This window comes from Podarcis filfolensis (assembly GCF_964270895.1).
Source record: "Podarcis filfolensis genome assembly, chromosome: 11".
NCBI classification, from domain to species: Eukaryota; Metazoa; Chordata; class Lepidosauria; order Squamata; family Lacertidae; genus Podarcis; species Podarcis filfolensis.
Genome location: NC_139613.1, coordinates 48,237,398 through 48,255,260, shown reverse-complemented (window position 1 = coordinate 48,255,260; position 17,863 = coordinate 48,237,398). Strand labels below are relative to the sequence as shown.

Genomic DNA, 17,863 nt, shown 5'->3' with positions numbered 1-17,863 from the left:
TGTGTAGAGTTTACTCCTTAGACTTTTGTTTACCTGAAGATACCCCACAAGGCAGTTTTAGGTTCAGGATCAGACTCTTCCGTCTCCTAGATGGGCTACCATTCCAGGTTGATGAGCCCCATCTGCCCCTCACTTCCCTCTACAGCACAAGCAGAAACCACCTTCTTGACCACTGGATCCGCTATTGGTCTTGTCCGCTCAATCTGTTGGAGCCTGTCTTTGAATGCAGGGGAAATCCTTAATTCACTGAGGGTTTAAGACCCATCAGCTACCCTCACCTGCCAGTCAAAGCTGTTTCCCAGGGTGCGGCCTCTGTTGCATGCTGACAGCTTTTAGGAACCACAGGTGAGAGCAGAGTGCAGGGTGGGGACCAAAGGTGGACAAAACTACCCCAGAAGGAAGACAACATGTCTCTCACCAGAGGTATTACCCTCTCCCCTAGCACTCCATACACCCCTTTAAACAGTGTAACATCTTAAATTTAGCAGGACAGTTTAAACATTTCTATGAATATTGAAACTCACAAACCCCACCTTTTAGTGGAATGTGTTTAATTACCTGGCAAGGGTATTCACATTTTTCTCCTCTCCATCCTGGAGCACAGGTGCAAGTTCCATCCAGAGTATTGCATGCCCCTCCGTTAAGGCACTGGCATGTTAAATTGCAGCCAAGACCCCACGTCCCACTAGGGCAGTTTATAGAACAGTCAACTCCATGCCATCCTACCACAATGGAAACAAAACACCTCTTTTCAGTAGAGAGTTCTAATTTTCAAATTCTTCCTGCCTGTTTCTTCCAACAATCAATGTCAGATTTCAGAGGATGCTTAGCGCAATCAATGGGCTCCCTGTCTGAAAGATGGCCACAACTGTCTTTTTCCCCTTCTTCTTATATTCTGCTGTCTTTGAAGTGGCACCAACAGTGCCACTCACCACCCTGCCTGCCGACTTCCTGGGTGGGATTTTAGTGGATGGTGGGCAGCAGTGCCATAACTGAATCAGAGCCAAGCTGAACGCCTATCCATGGTGGTTTCCCACCATTTTAATTTACCTGTAATGCAATGTTCTGGCCTATAGATAGGTAAAGGTAAAGGGACCCCTGACCATTAGGTTCAGTCGTGGCCGACTCTGGGGTTGCGGCGCTCATCTCACTTTATTGGCCGAGGGAGCTGGCGTACAGCTTCCGGGTCATGTGGCCAGCATGACTAAGCAGCGCACGGAAACGCCCTTTACCTTCCCGTCGGAGTGGTACACTTACTTTTTCTACTTGCACTTTGATGTGCTTTCGAACTTCTAGGTTGGCAGGAGCAGGGACCGAGCAACGGGAGCTCACCCCGTCGCGGGGCCTTGAATCGCCGACCTTCTGATTGGCAAGTCCTAGGCCCTGTGGTTTAACCCTCAGCACCACCCCTGGCCTATAGATAAGGGAGGGCCAAATTCCTTTATGGACAACATTCTGGGGACTACATGTCTGGAGACTGCATGTCTGAGAGGCAAAAGCAGACAGAGCAATAAATGTGACTCTGTACAATAGGTTACTTTCTAGTCATGCAAAATCAGACACCCGCACACCTATCCAGCCCGGGGGGTGGGGGCTGGCTTACATTTTAGGAACATTAAGATGCCAAATGGACATGGATAGGAGCTGAGCTTTGCTACTATCAAAAGTGAACTGCTGGAAAGGTCACTATGCAGTAACATGGCAGGTTCAGGCCAGTTTAGGGAGAGTCCTGAGGGCCAGATAGACTTCTGATGTGAAGATACAGTTTTGACTGAGAATTTTAGCATAACACAGCTTTTTTTTTTTAAACCATTTGTGTTGGGAAAGATGTTAGAAATTACCCAGTAGGGATTATCACTACCTTTCCCTAAATATTGTATGTGAAAGTAAGATACAAATATGTAAGAGCTGAAGGGAAAGGAGCCTTTGTTAAAAAGGATCTGAGCTGTCCAAGAACAATTAGTTTTAAGCTGATACTTGTGGGCATTTTGGTCCATAAAAGCATAGGAAATGTGGTTGAGATGCCCAGTCTAGTTAAAATTAAAAATAAATGCAATTCTGTGTAATCAATAGTGACACAAACAGGATTCCTAATTTTATACTTCACTTACAGCAAGGGGAAGAAAAATAACTCTGTGCTGAATCTAATCAATATGTTGTTCAAAACACATGTTCTGTGATGAATTTGTCTCATGACCAGAGTCCCTAGCTGCACAATTAGCTGTTTAGGAAAGGCATTTTGTTGGCGCAGGCCACTGTGCACTTAACAATAAATAAAAATGCATTTCCTATAGTCAAGGGCTGGTTACAATTGTTATCTTATAGCTCTTTTCCATTTGCTTATTTGTTATGTTGGACATTTAGGTCCTTTCTGAGATGATGCTAGCATCCCCAAACATTATTTGAAAATCATGTATTTGTGCTCCATTTGACTGTCTCAACTCCTCAGGACTGCAGAATAGTAGGATCAAATTTGTTGAGATTTTGAGAAGAGCTTGGTTGCATGAGCAGTGCTTAGAAACCACAGAAGAGGGGAGGGGGATTCCATTCTTACTTTTTCATTTTGCAGTTTTGCTTATATTTAACACCTCTGGTAACATTAGACGGTCTCAGCAGCCCTTTGCCTCAACATCCAGTTAGTAAGTTAGTAAGTGATCCATGTCCCACTTCTTGCCTTAAAAAAATAAATTAATGTTTCATATGACTCCCGTATTACAAGTAGTACATTATTTATCCTACCTGCTTTGCAGGTACAAGAACCATCCACAGGGGAACAGATGGCCTCATTTTTGCAGTTGCATGTTGAGGAACATTTTACTCCATATGTTCCCAGAAGGCAAGGAATAGAGCAATCAGAACCCTAAAACACGGTTGACAAAAAGAAAAGCCATATTGCAATTGAAAGGAAAGTTGTTGGCCTTTTGATTTCAATGACTACACAAGCAGTCTCTGAATGAATAATTGCCATTATTGAATTTTAATGCAGAGTATATATCTTCATATGCATTGTCCTACATCTCTGTGCAAGAGATAATCTGCACCTACTGATTGCTTGCACATAGCATATTCACAGCAAACAAACAAACATGCAACATAAACATATTTTCTTACTGAGATTATCCCCAGGCAGGAAGAATATAATATATGAAAGTCTCTTAGTGCATTCCAGATATCCATTTGCTCACTCTGAAATTGTGCAAATATTAGGAAGTGCATAATCTATAATAAATAAGAATGTGTAAAATTTGCATTTCCACAGTGTTTTCCTCTTTTCTGTCATGATATGCAGAAACTCTGCAGAGTGTCTCAGATGCCCTAGCTCTTAGGAACTGCAGGTGAAAATTTGATGCACAGAATAATGTGCACCCAAGCGCATGTGGTGTCTACTGCTTTCAATTTCATGGAAATTCATATGCACATCTGAGTGTTATGTCCCCCTACTTAAGCTCTGGCAAGTTAGCTAAGGGGCTTAGCTTATACATCCAGTTGTTGCTATTTCTTTTTGACACAAAGCAAATTTAATAGCAGAAGCCAAACCTGCTAGACTGCCACATCACCCTAATAAAAGATACTAAATTCATATTAGTTGGCATGAAAGATAATGCATCATTTCACAATTCACCCTTATTCCTGTTACTTCTACTATAAGCAGAGGCAAGTAAAGGCATACAATGTAAGTAGAAATAGGTGGAAAAGAAGAACAGCAAAAAGTATAACAGAACTTTTTGACAAGAAAAAGTATCATTGCTTTTAAGATTGTATTATGAGCATTACATTTTTATATAAACACAGGTGATTGGTTGCTACATTAGATGTCAGGTTTACACCAATAATTCAATTTATAATGAGAATTACACGCTGTCACTTAAATCCCTGGATCAGAACTTCCCATAGTTTCCCCTGATTCTTTTCCACAGGCCCTGCCAGCCAGGTACCATAGTTTTCACTCCATAGGGCGCACCGGACTATAGGGCGCACCTAGTTTTTAGGGGGGGAATAATGAAAAAAAATCTCTCTCCAGCCAGGAGAGGCTGCGCACGGCTTTGGCAAAAGCCAAGACAGCAAGCGGGATGGATCCCGCTTGCTGTCTTGGCTTCGTTTTTAGCCGTGGGGCTGGGGTGGGGGAAGCCCGAGCTTCCCCCGACCCCAGCCCCCAGAACAGGTCCAGGAGCGGCGGGGAGGTTGCGCGCAGCCTTGCCGCCGCTCCCGGAGCTTGCAGATAGCTGCCTGAAGCCCAGGGAGCGCAGCGGGAGTTGGCGCTGCGCTCCCCGGGCTTCAGGCTGCAATCTGCAAACCTTCGGAGTGCGGGGGGAACTCCTGCTGCGCTCCGAAGGCTTGCGGATAGCTGCCTGAAGCCTGGAGAGCTCTCCAGGCTTCAGCGAAAGCAACGCGAAGCCTCCGGAGCGCTGAGGGAGCGCTCCCTCTGCGCTTCGGAGGCTTCCCATTGCTATCGCTGAAGCCAAGGAGCCTGCATTCGCTCCATAGGACGCACACACATTTCCCCTTCATTTTTGGAGGGGAAAAAGTGCGTCCTATAGAGCGAAAAATACGGTATTTATCCTTCTCCTGGGCGCGGGGCCAAGTGTTGATACTGGTCAGCTGGCACTGCACCCAGGTGAATGCCCCCTAGAGTCCTGCCACCATTGGCCAATTTGGAGACAGGTGTAAGATCCGGCTGGCAATAGGCCGGTTCACAGGGGAAACGCGGTGCCTGCTCACAAAGCCACCCGCCCAAGGCGGGCAAACGGATTAGCAGCTTTCCATTTTTCTTATTCTCAAATATGGGTGAGGAGATTCTAACAGATTGCTTTATTGAATTCCATAACCTGTAGGTGTGATCTATCCCCCTCCCGACATACATTTTTTAATTCAGTTTAATTTTTTTTAAGGTGATTGGTTCATCTACATTTTATCAGTTATCACTACAAGCAACTCAGTGGACACATTCAGAAGTGGCGGATATTGTGTTAGTTTTCCTGGTTACAATGCTACCTACCGCTTCTGTCTTGATTTCTAACATTCCCTTTCCACTGTTGCACTACTGAACTGTTGCTTTTTAAAATAAATATAGAACCATGGCACACTAAATTTCATTCACACTGATGGGTGTGGTGTGACATGCTGGCACCCTTTATGTTCTTCTGTTCCCCCATGATTCACACATGAAAATGGCAAGAAAGACCTGTACCCCAAATTTCTTTCATCCAACCATTTTTCGGGTTAATGAGATTGTAAACAGATTTTATTTTTTTTCTGAAGGCAATTAATGTGGAAATGGACGTTAGACTTCCACTAGATTCTCAGAAGTGGCCTTTATGACATTTGACAGATCACATAATACATAAAAATTATCAAGTAGGAAGCGTCAGGAAAATGCAGTCACTGTGTCCAAAGGAGCTGCTGAGACAGCCAATGAGAAATAGTCAATGACAATCGAAATCGTGTACCTTAAATCCTGGGGCACAGATGCATTTTCCAGTCACACTGTCACAGTCAGCACCATTTTGGCAACTGCAGATCTGTTGACAAGATTCTCCATAGAATCCCGGGGAACATGTCTCATTACAGTAGAGTCCAGACCGGCCTGGCTTGCAGGAACATTCTCCAGACATAGGATGACAGCTGTGACCAAGGCATGAAAGGAATAAAACATTTGGAGTTAAATATGACACCAAGAATCCAATGCAGCAAAATACTCTTACAGACACATTATAAAAGGATTTCACACAGAGGGCTTTAAAAATAAAATGAAAATGCATGCATTGGAGTGGGTGGGGATACAGGAACACACGCTGTAATATTATGTTACCTATGTAATAGTAAAACGGACTTCTATTTATTTCGTATCTTAAATAATTAAAAACATTCCTTTTGTATTGTGGAAAATTTCCTGTCACATGGGTATGGTTAGAATTAATTTCTGGGGTGGGCTGTGACAAAAGTAATCCAAATAAACAACCATAATATCCTTTCAAATGAAGTGTAAAAACCTCTGTGTTTCACTGATGGCTCTTTAGGGTGCAACTCACTCACCTACTCCCACAAACTGACTACCACTAAACTCATGCTCATAATTTGCGTTCTGCTTTATTATGAAGACCATATTGAAACTTAGTGCTCCTTTATGATACATCCATGAGCTTCTTTGTGAGTTAAAACTAAAGATATGGCATTAAAAGGCATTCTGGCATTTAATGTGCAGTGTGGAATTTCATCCCAAAGCAAATACGAGCTTCAGAGCAAGGATTCCTACAGCAGTGGAAGAAAGGGTTAAATTGCTTCCATGTCTGCTGTACTTGCCATAATACCTGCCCTCACAGCTGCTGCTGTGAATTTGAATTTAAAAAATAAATAAATCCTGTGCAAATATGCATTTAACTCATGTGTAGTTTGGCCCTGAGTAAGAAACCTATATATGCTTCCCCTCGCTTAAAGTGGTGTGCTAGCCTGCAACAGATTTCCTTCCTTGAAATGACGCCAAATCACTTTTACAGAAGAAAGGTCGAGGCACTTTTACAACCTTGGAGAATATGGATAGCCTGTGGTTTCCATACCTGGTGAAAGACCAGCTGTCTTTACCTGAAAACAGCAGCTCCATTCAATAGCAGCTTCATTCAGTAACAGCCACACAGCTGTTGTCTTGTAACAAATGGACACCATCAGCTGCGCTAAGATATATGTGCCGGGAAAGTGGACACAAAGGGGTGCTCTGTGGTTCTCTGGCAGACAAAGCACTCAGCTTAACGCTCACCAAAGGGAAGCCTTAATATCCAGATCAATTATGTTTACAATAGACAGCTTGTTTAAAGATGGACTCTGATCACTGATTGAAGTAATATTCCCCAAGGCATCCTGAAGGGGGAGGATGTACCAAAATCCAGACACATCAAATGAATTATGGCTGGAGATGGCCTTCCTTCAGTGATTTGCGGGGGAAATCCTCGCTGTAAGACTCCTTGCTCATTTAATATAACTTCCTTAATGCTTGATGTTCTTTATCACTATTACTAAATGCTGTGACCACCAAAAGACACTGGCTTCCTTATGAGAGTAAATCAAAAAGCATAAAAGCACACACACACATATAAAGTAAGTTTTCCATTCAACTCCAATCTGCAGAAAGCAGGAAGTGCACATTTTTTCTAGCTGATATATTATGTGTTACATGTTTCTGAAATCCTTGGGAAAAATAGCGGACTAAGATTAGTCAATACTATTTGATTATTTGAAATATTTGATCCTAATTTTCAATCTTTGGTTTTCAAGGCAGCTCACAATTACCGTAATCCAGAATGCGGCGGCTAGACTGGTGACTGGGAGCAGCCGCTGAGACCATATAACACTGGTTCTGAAAGATCTACATTTGTTCCCAGTATGTTTCTGAGCACAATTCAAAGTGTTGGTGCTGACCTTTAAAGCTCTAAACGGCCTCGGCCCAGCATACCTGAAGGAGCGCCTCCACCCCCATCGTTCAGCCCAAACACTGAGGTCCAGCTCCGAGGGCTTTCTGGTGGTTCCCTTATTGAGAGAAGTGAAGCTACAGGGAACCAGGCAGAGGGCCTCCTCGGTAGTGGCACCCACCCTGTGGAACACCCTCCCATCAGATGTCAAGGAAATAAACAGCTATCTGACTTTTAGAAGACATCTGAAGGCAGCCCTGTTTAGGGAAGTTTTCAATGTTTGATGTTTTACTATGTATTTATATATGCTGGAAGCTGCCCCGAGTGGCTGGGGCAGCCCAGTAAGATGGGCGGAGCACAAAAATTATTATTATTATTATTATTATTATTATTATTATTATTATTATTATCCATTTGAGAAGGTCAGAGAAAATGATATGGGTAGTGGGCCTGCTGCAATGGTGCTCAGTTCTCCTTATGAGAAGAGGCATGTACGAAGTGCTCGCCTACACAGGCGTGCTGCATGTAGCCTGTTTTCAAAACCCAAGACGACAGCTCCATTCCAAGGAGTACTCCAACTTTAAGAGCACTCCTATCCTCAATATCCAAATGCTGCTTAAAAAAAACAAACAAAACCTTCTTAAAGAGCTAATAGCCGTTCCACATAGTGAGAAATTGCAGCTCCTGGTGTGCACATTTCAAATGATCCTGGGGGTGACAAATAATCCTGGGAGTGAGGGGAGATGATGACATGTGTTCCCTCCCATGGACACTGTCTCAGGGGTAAAAGATGATTGTTTCCATATGACCAAATCTAAATAACTTTATCGCACTAGCCATTGGCCACGACAAATCTGAATTAAAAAGAAATACAAGCAACGCGAGTGGCACTGTAGGTTAAACCACAGAGACTAGGACATGCCGATCAGAAGGTTGGTGGTTCGAATCCCTGTGACGGGGTGAGCTCCCGTTGCTCGGTCCCTGCTCCTGTCAACCTAGCAGTTCAAAAGCACATCAAAGTGCAAGTAGATAAATAGGTACCGCTCTGGCAGGAAGGTAAACGGCGTTTCCATGCGCTGCTCTGGTTCACCAGAAGCGGCTTAGTCATGCTGGCCACATGACCCGGAAGCTGTACGCCGGCTCCCTCGGCCAATAAAGCGAGATGAGCGCCACAACCCCAGAGCTGGTCACGACTGGACCTAATGTTCAGGTGTCCCTTTACCTTTACCTTCATTTAGATCTCTGTGTCTCCCTTACAGTTCACACCTATATTGTCCAGTGCCTTCTTTCCGATCTTTTTGGCCATCAAAGCGAAAAGTGGGTGACTTTATGAGTCACTGAAGCGTTTACATCGCTAAGAAGCCATAGGACCTTCTCTGACGGGGAGAGGCATCTTTCCTGTACGGACAACAGTAGGGTGAGAAATCACCTCCAGGGTCCAATGTATAGTGGGCAAAATAGTAAATAGTGCAAGATGTCTTCCCCGCGGTTGCCCACATATACATAGTCTGTCTTTGTATGGTAACTTGCTATATCGTCTGTCCAGGATGGCGGAGGGCATAGCTTGAATCGCAGCTCAGTAAAAGCGAATCTAAGTGAGGCTAGCCGTCTAAGTATCTAAAGGGGAAAGACTGTAGCCCAGTTGTACATTATCTGCTCTGCATGCAGAAAGTGTCAGGTTTAATCTTTGGCATCTCTAGGTAGAGCTGGATGAGACCCCAGTCTGAAATCTTGAAGGGCTGCTGTCTGTCCGTGTAGATAATAACGATCTTGACCACTGAACTATGGCTGCTTCCCCTATCACTTCTTCTTGCACAACAAAGGCCTCAACAGCATTCTGCAAATTCCCAAGTCCCGCTACATTCCTTGAGATTCATCCCACAGTTTTCCAGAGGGCCCCTTGACTCTCAGGAGCAGATGCATTGGGTGCAGCGGTAGGAGCCAGGAAAGCCCCACTGAATAAGCACAGCTCCATTTGTTCTTCTTTAAGTCTTTGGGGAATAAGAAATCCCTGTTCGTTCATTTTCTCTCTTTCTCTTTAAGTAGAAGTCAAACTGTGACATTGATATTCTGTAGCCCTGTTCCCCAGCCACAGTGTGCTAGGAAGCCATAGCTGCACACATATTGATTGACACCAAAATTAGTATTCCGTAATTTGTAATTAAAATATAGGAAGCAGAAACACTTTGGAAGCTTTTGATGGCTCGTGTTTAGTTAGTTTAATTGGCAATGCACAGTGCACACAGATGTTAAGAAATGCGGCACCTACTTATCTCTTAAGTTCACATCTTAGGGAATCTGCTTGCACGCAGGACATCAAATTAGTATCTAAATCTGCAATTAATCAAATATTTTACTGCCAGTGACAAATTATGCAGAGATGCCATATACATTGTGCCTATACTCTTAGGGATGGTGCGTATCATTCTGCTGGTATGGCCAGATCAGACCAAAGGCTTAGCTGGTCCAGCATCCTGCTCTCCAGTGACCAACCAGATGCCTTTGAGACAAACAGGGTATGAAGGCACAGCTGCACTTTCATGGTGACTACTGTTTTGAAAGTCAAAGCTCTGAATGGCAGAGGTCGGCAATACAGTACATTGAAAGGAAGAAACTTGCCTCCATGCCCCAGACTTTCTTTGGGAAGAGCCAAAGTAGAGCCTTTTGCTGAGGATAAGAGACTGATGGGAAATAGTGTATGACTAAAGGTAAAAAAATGGTAAAGGACCCCTGGACGGTTAAGTCCAGTCAAAGGCAGCTATGGGGTTGCGGCACTCATCTCACTTTCAGGCCAAGGGAGCCGGTGTTTGTCCAGACAGCTTTCTGGGTGATGTAGCCAGCATGACTAAACTGCTACTGGTGCAACGGGACACTGTGATGGAAGCCTGAGCACACGGAAACGGCGTTTACCTTCCTGCCGCAGCAATACCTATTTATCTACTTGCACTGGTGTGCTTTCAAACTGCTAGGTTGGCAGGAGCTGGGACAGAACAATGGGAGCTCACCCTGTCATGGGGATTCGAACCGCCAACCTTCTGATTGGCAAGCCCAAGAAGCTCAGTGGTTTAGACCACAGCGCCACCCACGTATGACTATCCCATGGCGAAATCCAATGTTTTTATGCTATTGAATAATACATACACTTTTTAAAGAGACATGTGAATATATTTTGGATATGTTCAGGCATAACTGAAATGTTTTGCTTTCATCCTATACTGCCAACTTAAACCGTTTGCTCTTTTGAAGTAAACTGTAGAATTAACAAACAGATGCTCCCACGCCTACATTATTTCTAAGTCCATTCCATTTGTCACAGAAAAGAGGAAATGTCAAAAACATGTTCAAAAATAGTCACATGCTTCTGTTTACATCTGAACATCTGCAGTTTGACTTGACCAAAGCTGTCTTTCCAGTGGTATAAATGAAGCAACAGCTGTGTTGAACATGAATCAAGCATTAACCTTGAAATATCAGAAATGCTACACAGTGCTGTGCCATACATTCTTGTCAATGTAAAATGCTTATAGCAGACTTTAGTTAATCTTCTAAAAGCTTAATTGTAGCTCCTACATACAGATTTTAACAGAAGCAAGGTGCACTGGTTTGGTAAAACTTTCTTCATTTAACTGGCTCAACCTGGTAGTTACTACATTACCTATTGCCATGGGGAAATGGCACATGGGAAAACAGGAAGCACACCAGTGAAAAGTCATGTTAATGAAAATGAGAAAGGAATGTAACCAGCTCCCACATCAATTACTGAACACATCAAGCAATCACAATGTTTAAATATATAATCCTTGCTGATCATGATGCCACATAACAGTGAAAACATTTCTTTTAAAGCTTCTCTGCCACTTGGTGCAACAGTTGAACCATAAACTCTGATAAAACCATGGATTCCACCATGTAAGGATTAGCTCTCTGACTGATTGCCACAGCAATCTTGCTTAAAAATGTATATACATCTTAAATACTGGATTAAATGCAGCAAGCCCCACTGCATGCATGCCCAGGCTTGTGTGCATACAGTTGTGCTCCCTTACCCTTTTTGAAACAGCAGCTGTCTTCTGCTCTCTCACAGAAGAGTTTTCATTTGTTCCCAGTTTCAACCTGATTCAATCACTTAACTAATTCTACCTATCGCCCACAACTGGTAAAACTGCAGCACAAGATGACTGATACTTAGAAGAGGCAGTAAAGACTTCCTATTTACAAGCAATCTTCACTATTCTTTTCTGAGAAATGAATGGGAAAACTAACCAGGTACTGGCACATTGGACTGGAAACCAAGGAGCTTCAGACCTGTGGTTAGTAGCTACCAAGAATGCCATCTCAATACTGCAGAGAAGCAACAGAAACCTCCTCATAGTCTTTACAGACCTTAGTCTAGCTCCCTCTATATTTGGCCAATTGAAGTTGCCCGGACCAGCATAGAACAAGAATGTCTGCCAAAAGTTCTAGAAGCTTACCTGTGAGTATTTGGCAAATAGCAGGGGCATTTTTTGTCACATTTGAGACCATAGACACCTTCGGAGCACAGTCTTGTTTCGCAGCGTTCTCCTGTGTATCCTGGCTCACAAAGGCATGCACCACTAATGTGATAGCATTTTCCACCATTCATGCATTGGCACGTCTCTGCACATTGTACTCCAAAGGTTCCCACTGGACATTCATCTTGGCATCTGTTGAGAAAGTCGGGGAGAGAGACATGCTCTTTACTTTCTATTAAAATATTTTGAAGTTCTATTTGGAATCTCCATTCCTAATACCTTCCACAATGGCAATAGCTGCATCCACACTGTACCTTTAAAGCACATTCAAAGTAAATTCTGTACCTCAAAGAATTCTGGGCATTCTAGTTTACCTCCCATGGAGTTACAATTCACGGTAACCCTTAACAAACTGCAATTATGGGGGGGGGGCTTTAAAGGTATAGTGTGTAGGAGGCTGTGAAAGGAATGCACAACTCTAAAAAAATAAAAGGAAGAAAATTTCAAGCCAAGCTTTCGCTTACACAGTAAATTTGGGTGCAAAGGGACAAGGATACAAACATGCACAACATGAGATGATAATTGCTGACGAAATACCAGGTGGGTTCTCTAGTGTACAAAACTTCTATGTGAATGAGGAGGGAGTGAAGCAGGTCCCTCTACAAACACCTTTAAAATGATTCAGGTCAATGGTTCGATGATATAACATGAACACAAAGGATGGAAGTGGAATCCTTAGTATACCAACAGAGAAAAAAACAACTGTTCTTTACCAGATATAAACAGTCAAGAGGAAGAAAGCAAATCTCTGCTAAAGGACTGCTTAATAATAGACTAGGATAAATGCTAAGAGATTGTTGTTTCTATTTAAATCAACGGTTAATCTTTTAAAGCCCATTTGTATGAAGCGATCCCACTTTTGTCAGATCTCCGCACTCAAATAACAGCCAGCTTCTTTTTTTTAGAATGACTATGTACTGAGTAGAACATTGTATATGTTTTCTTCTAGTTGATTTCTCCCACCCACCCAAGGCTATGAAGAGATGAGGACTCGCCTGGTTTATATGAAAAACTGCCCAAACAGGTCAGTTCCAAGACCTTAACAGGTTTTGTGTCTGTGTTTCTCAAAGAGATTGCGATGCATAGCCACACATGAAGCCCCGTGTGGTCACTTTCTGATACTATTTAAGTCTTATCAGTAATCCACCTCTGTTCTTCCCAATCAGATTATTTCATACAGGTTAGAGCTAGACGAATATAAACTCGGATCCATTTGTTGCAAGGCAACACTATCGCTACCATAGATCATTCAGACCAGAAACACGTGTGCAATCTAGAGAGAACAGCGCAGCATTCACATTGCGGTTTATTCCATTTTCAGGACATTCCCCTGTTAGTCTCCACATGATGTTTGAGCTTTCACAAAATGTAAAAACCACTTCCAGAACTATAGCGGAATATAGCTCAAGTTTAGCACTCATTTCCATATTATATGCAAATGGATTTTTTTGCTGGAAGCAAATAACATGGAAATGAGTACAGTCATACCTTGGAAGTCAAACAGACTTCCGTTCAACTTCCAAAACATTCAAAAACCAAAGTGTGGCTTCTGATTGGCTGCAGGAAGCTCCTGGAAAGGGACGGCACATCAGTGATATACCACAGATTCCGGCGTATTAGGCGACTGGGCGTATAAGACGACCCCCCAAATTGCCAATTTGCGGGGGTCAACTTATATGCCCAGTCTTATACGCAGCAGCTTCGCTGAGCAGCAGCAGTGGGCGGTGGGCTCTGCACCGGGAGGAACCTGCCCGGCGAAGCTGCCCAGCGATGCTAGGCCTGCTTCGCTGGGCGGCTTCCTCCCGGTGCGGAGCGGAGCCCGCTGCCCACTGCTGCTGCCCAGCAAACCCATACCTGGTGTATAAGACGACCCCCGACTTTTTAGAGGATTTTCCGGGGTTAAAAAGTTGTCTTATACGCCGGAATCTATGGTAGTACATTCCACCTGGCAAGCATAAAGTCTCAGTTTTAAACCTGGTATCTCCATTTAAAAGGATGAGGATGCATATAATGGAGAAGACCTCTGCTTAAGACCTTGGATAGTTACTGCTAGTCATAGTTAATACTTAGCTAGACGGCCAAGTAGTCTGACCTGCTCTAAGCCAATTATTTCCAGCTACCGCGGAGGGAGAGAGTTCACCCCATTATGTTATCTCCCTAGATGCAGCACTTATAATACCTCAGAGGAAAGGGGGAATTTTCTTTAGATGCTTGTTTCTTAGAACCCAAAATTCTACCACAATTCTGACATGTGAAATATAAGACATGACTTTAAACCAAATTTTTCTTCCACACAGAACCCAACAAGATCCATCATACGAGAGGTCATTTTACCCTCGAAACACAAGTGCCTTCACTTCACTTCAGGGTCAAATCCACAATGAATAAACCTGCATAGTGTGTTATTTCCTGTGGCAGTTGGAGCAAGAACTAAGAAAGAAAGCTTCTACAAATGTTCTGTGCTCCTTCCAACACACACAAAAATGGTTATGTAGAGATAATTGACGGTTAGGAAAAGAGGCCAGGGTTAAGGCCAGCTGCTACACATTCTTTTCAAACACCACAGACAGTATGCAAGATTTGATGAAACATAAATGGGGAGCACAGGGAGTTCTTAGTACATAGTAGCAAAGGGAATAATCCATTGGGAAGGTCTCTTGCACAAGTTCTACTGACATGAAAAGGAGCAGAGCCAAAGTTCCTTCTTTGGCAAGGATGCAAATAAACCCACTTGGGGAAGTTGTCAGAATTTTTCCTCCCCTCCAGTTCTGACAGTGATTCCTGATGGTATGTCACACAGAAAGCAGGGAACACAGAAGACCAAAACTCTGTTAGCTGAGAGAGGATAAGGGACGATGCTTCCAGATCCTCCTTCACAAATGGGGCTGTGAAAATAAACCTTTCTCTGAGATGCAACCTGACAAGTTCACTTCCAGTATCTGGGGTAGGGGAGTATACATAACCTTAAGTTTCATGCATCTGACAAGGTTGTTTGCTGGGGGAAAATAAGTTAGTTTTACTTTTTCATGTTTATTTATATTTCTAAAAGGGTTTTGAATATTTCTACAGTGGTACCTCAGGTTAAGTATTTAATTCGTTCCGGAGGTCTGTTCTTAACCTGAAACTGTTCTTAACCTGAAGCACCACTTTAGCTAATGGGGCCTCCTGCTGCTGCCACGCCACCTGAGCACGATTTCTGTTCTATCCTGAAGCAAAGTTCTTAACCTGAAGCACTATTTCTGGGTTAGCGGAGTGTGTAACCTGAAGCGTATGTAACCTGAAGCGTATGTAAGCTGAGGTACCACTTTAGTAGATTTCTGTTGTTGCATTCATCAGTTTTGGGACATTTCTTTTTCCAGACGTTTCATATTGGTTTTGTTAGTCATGTTTGGTTAACCTTGGGGAAGCATATAATGCCAGTTGCTTGGGAACAGATGTGGAGAGGCTGCTGTTTTTGTGCTCAATTCCTGCTTTTGTGGGCTTCCCATTGGCATCTGGTTGGCCAATGTAGGAAACAGGATGCAAGACTAGCTGTGTCCTTGGTCTAATCTAGCAGGGCTTTTCTTACATCTTTCTTTTGGAGCCACAACTGAAGTGCCCAAAAATGAGGTGGCCTAAAAATGTGTGCTGGCTAGGGAAAAAAGAGCTTCAATCAAGCCCTCACCACTATCTTTCCACAGTTCATAGACAAGCCTCCCATTATGCTCCCATCTCATTTGGTCTCCATCTCAAGAGTTCCCCCTTGCAATGGGAAAGACAAGCAACACATCAGACCACACATTTTCCATCACCTCTTATTTCATGCAGAACCTGGAATCTCATGTCCTGGATGGGGTTCCCTGCTTTCTGCTATCCATCATTCAGGGCCCCCTCCAGCATCCCTTTCTCCCCCTTTAGTTTTTTTGGTTTTTTAATATGGCATCTTGCTCATCTCTTTGGGGCTCTTCCCAGTTAGCTCTTGCTAGATTTTACTGACAACATCTTCAGTTAAAAGCTCTCTGGTACAAGGGGAATACCTGCTGAGCCTCTGCCAGTCAGAGTAGGCAGATGTAGGACCAAATGCTTCAGATTCACCTAAAGCAGCTTAATACGTTCAGCACCAGATTTCAAAAGCAGACTCTGTAAATTCAAGAAGTCAGCTTTGAATTCTAAAACGTTGCTGAATTTTAAATGTTAGTTGTCAGGAAAGAGAGAGTGCTTCCATCTCCCATCCAAATAAGTACTGCAAGCTTCTAATTCTCAAAAGGCCTAACGTTGCAAGTTGGTATTTTTGTGGCCTGCAAAATGCAACAGCATATTGATCACAAAAGGAAGGAAACACACGCTGAGTTCCAGTTCAGTAGCTGGGGGGAAAAACAGGTCCCACCTTCCTTCCTTCTAAAAGACTTCAACTTGCTAACCAGGATTTTGGGTCCTGACATGAGCCATAAAAACAGAAAATACCGTATTTTTCGATCCATATGACACACCTGACCATAAGACGCACCTAGTTTTTAGAGGGGGGATGCAAGAAAAAAAAATATTCTTTAAAGGGAGCACTGAGCAGAGCCTGTATGCATCCCAGGCTCTGCTCAGCGCTCCCTTTCATGAGCCGCGCGGAGCGTGTGTGCAGCGCTTGCAGGCTTCTCCCCGAGGAGGGAGAAGGGCAGCCCGTCACTGCGCAGTGATCCCTCTTGCTGTTCTGGCTTCTGGCATAGTTGTGCAGCCTGCATTCGCTCCATAAGACGCACACACATTTCCCCTTACTTTTTAGGAGGGGAAAAGTGCATCTTATAGCGCGAAAAATAGGGTAAGTGAAATTGTAATTGTAGAGCTGCAAACTTTCTCAGAACCAGCAGGGGGAGCAGAGCAGTGATGTCATAATTAGCCAGTATGTAATCAGTCTTTCTCCAGGACAACAGTTTTAAAATACTTTATAAAAAGAAATCTATAGTAGCTAGAGTATATATATATTTTCTCCAATAGTGGGATGGCTGCACTTTCCTGAGCTCCCAGCAGCGGAGTCACTGCTGTTTAGCAGGAGCGACAGTGGGAGCCAATAGACTCCCAATAGAACCCCTAGATGGTTAAGTCCAGTCAAAGGCAACTATGGGGTTGCGGCGCTCATCTCACTTTCAGGCTGAGGGAGCCAACATTAGTCCACAGCCAGTTTTCTGAGTCATATGGCCAGCGTGACTAAACTGCTTCTGGCACAACGGAACATCGTGACAGAAACGAGAGCGCATGGAAATGCCGTTTACCTTCCTGCCGCAGCGGTACCTATTTATCTACTTGCACTGGTGTGCTTTCAAACTGCTAGGTTGGCGGGAGCTGGGACAAAGCAATGGGAGCTCATTCCGTCAAGGGGATTCGATCCACCGACCTTCCAATCGGCAAGCCCAAGTGGCTCACCATCACCTGCATCCCAATATGCCACTCCTGCCGCTGCACCTGAAGAGAGCCAACCTCCCAACACCCTTGGCCATCATACTTTCCCTTCCTGGTAAGCAGCAACTCTGCAGTCAGGAGGTCAGATAAGTGGTAACAGCCCCGTCCCCCCCAATCCACTACAGGAATTCAGTCAACAGGTGTTGACTGAATAACTCTTCAGGACACACTAAATCTTGGAATTTAGGGGGAATCTCCACTGAGCATCCCCACTGAATCTGGACCACTGTATAGTGGTACCTTGGTTCCTGAACTTAATCTGTTCCAAGAGTTTGTTCGACTCCCGAAACCATTTGAAAATGAAAGCTCGGCTTCTGACTGGCTGCTGGAACTTCCTGCACTCAAGTGGAAGCCGCGCCAGACGTTCGGCTTCCGAAAAACGTTCACAAACTGGAACACTTGCTTCTGGGTTTGCGGCGTTCACGAGCCAATTTGTTCGACTACCAAGCCGTTCGGGAACCAAGGGACCACTGTACTGGAATT

At 43.8% G+C, this 17,863-nt stretch overlaps 1 protein-coding gene across 2 annotated transcripts in view; it reads right to left on the bottom strand.

The window, feature by feature from the left end:
- The window catches only part of MEGF10 (multiple EGF like domains 10), a 115,544-nt gene that overhangs the window by 31,427 nt on the left and 66,254 nt on the right, over positions 1–17,863 (bottom strand). For both annotated transcript variants that reach the window (XM_083576588.1, XM_083576587.1), the window contains exons 9-12: positions 11,873–12,085; positions 5,448–5,622; positions 2,740–2,860; positions 559–722 (exon numbers count right to left, since the gene is read on the bottom strand). In XM_083576588.1, coding sequence (XP_083432714.1) covers positions 559–722; positions 2,740–2,860; positions 5,448–5,622; positions 11,873–12,085 — 673 coding nt within the window. The remainder of the gene's footprint in view (positions 1–558; positions 723–2,739; positions 2,861–5,447; positions 5,623–11,872; positions 12,086–17,863) is intronic.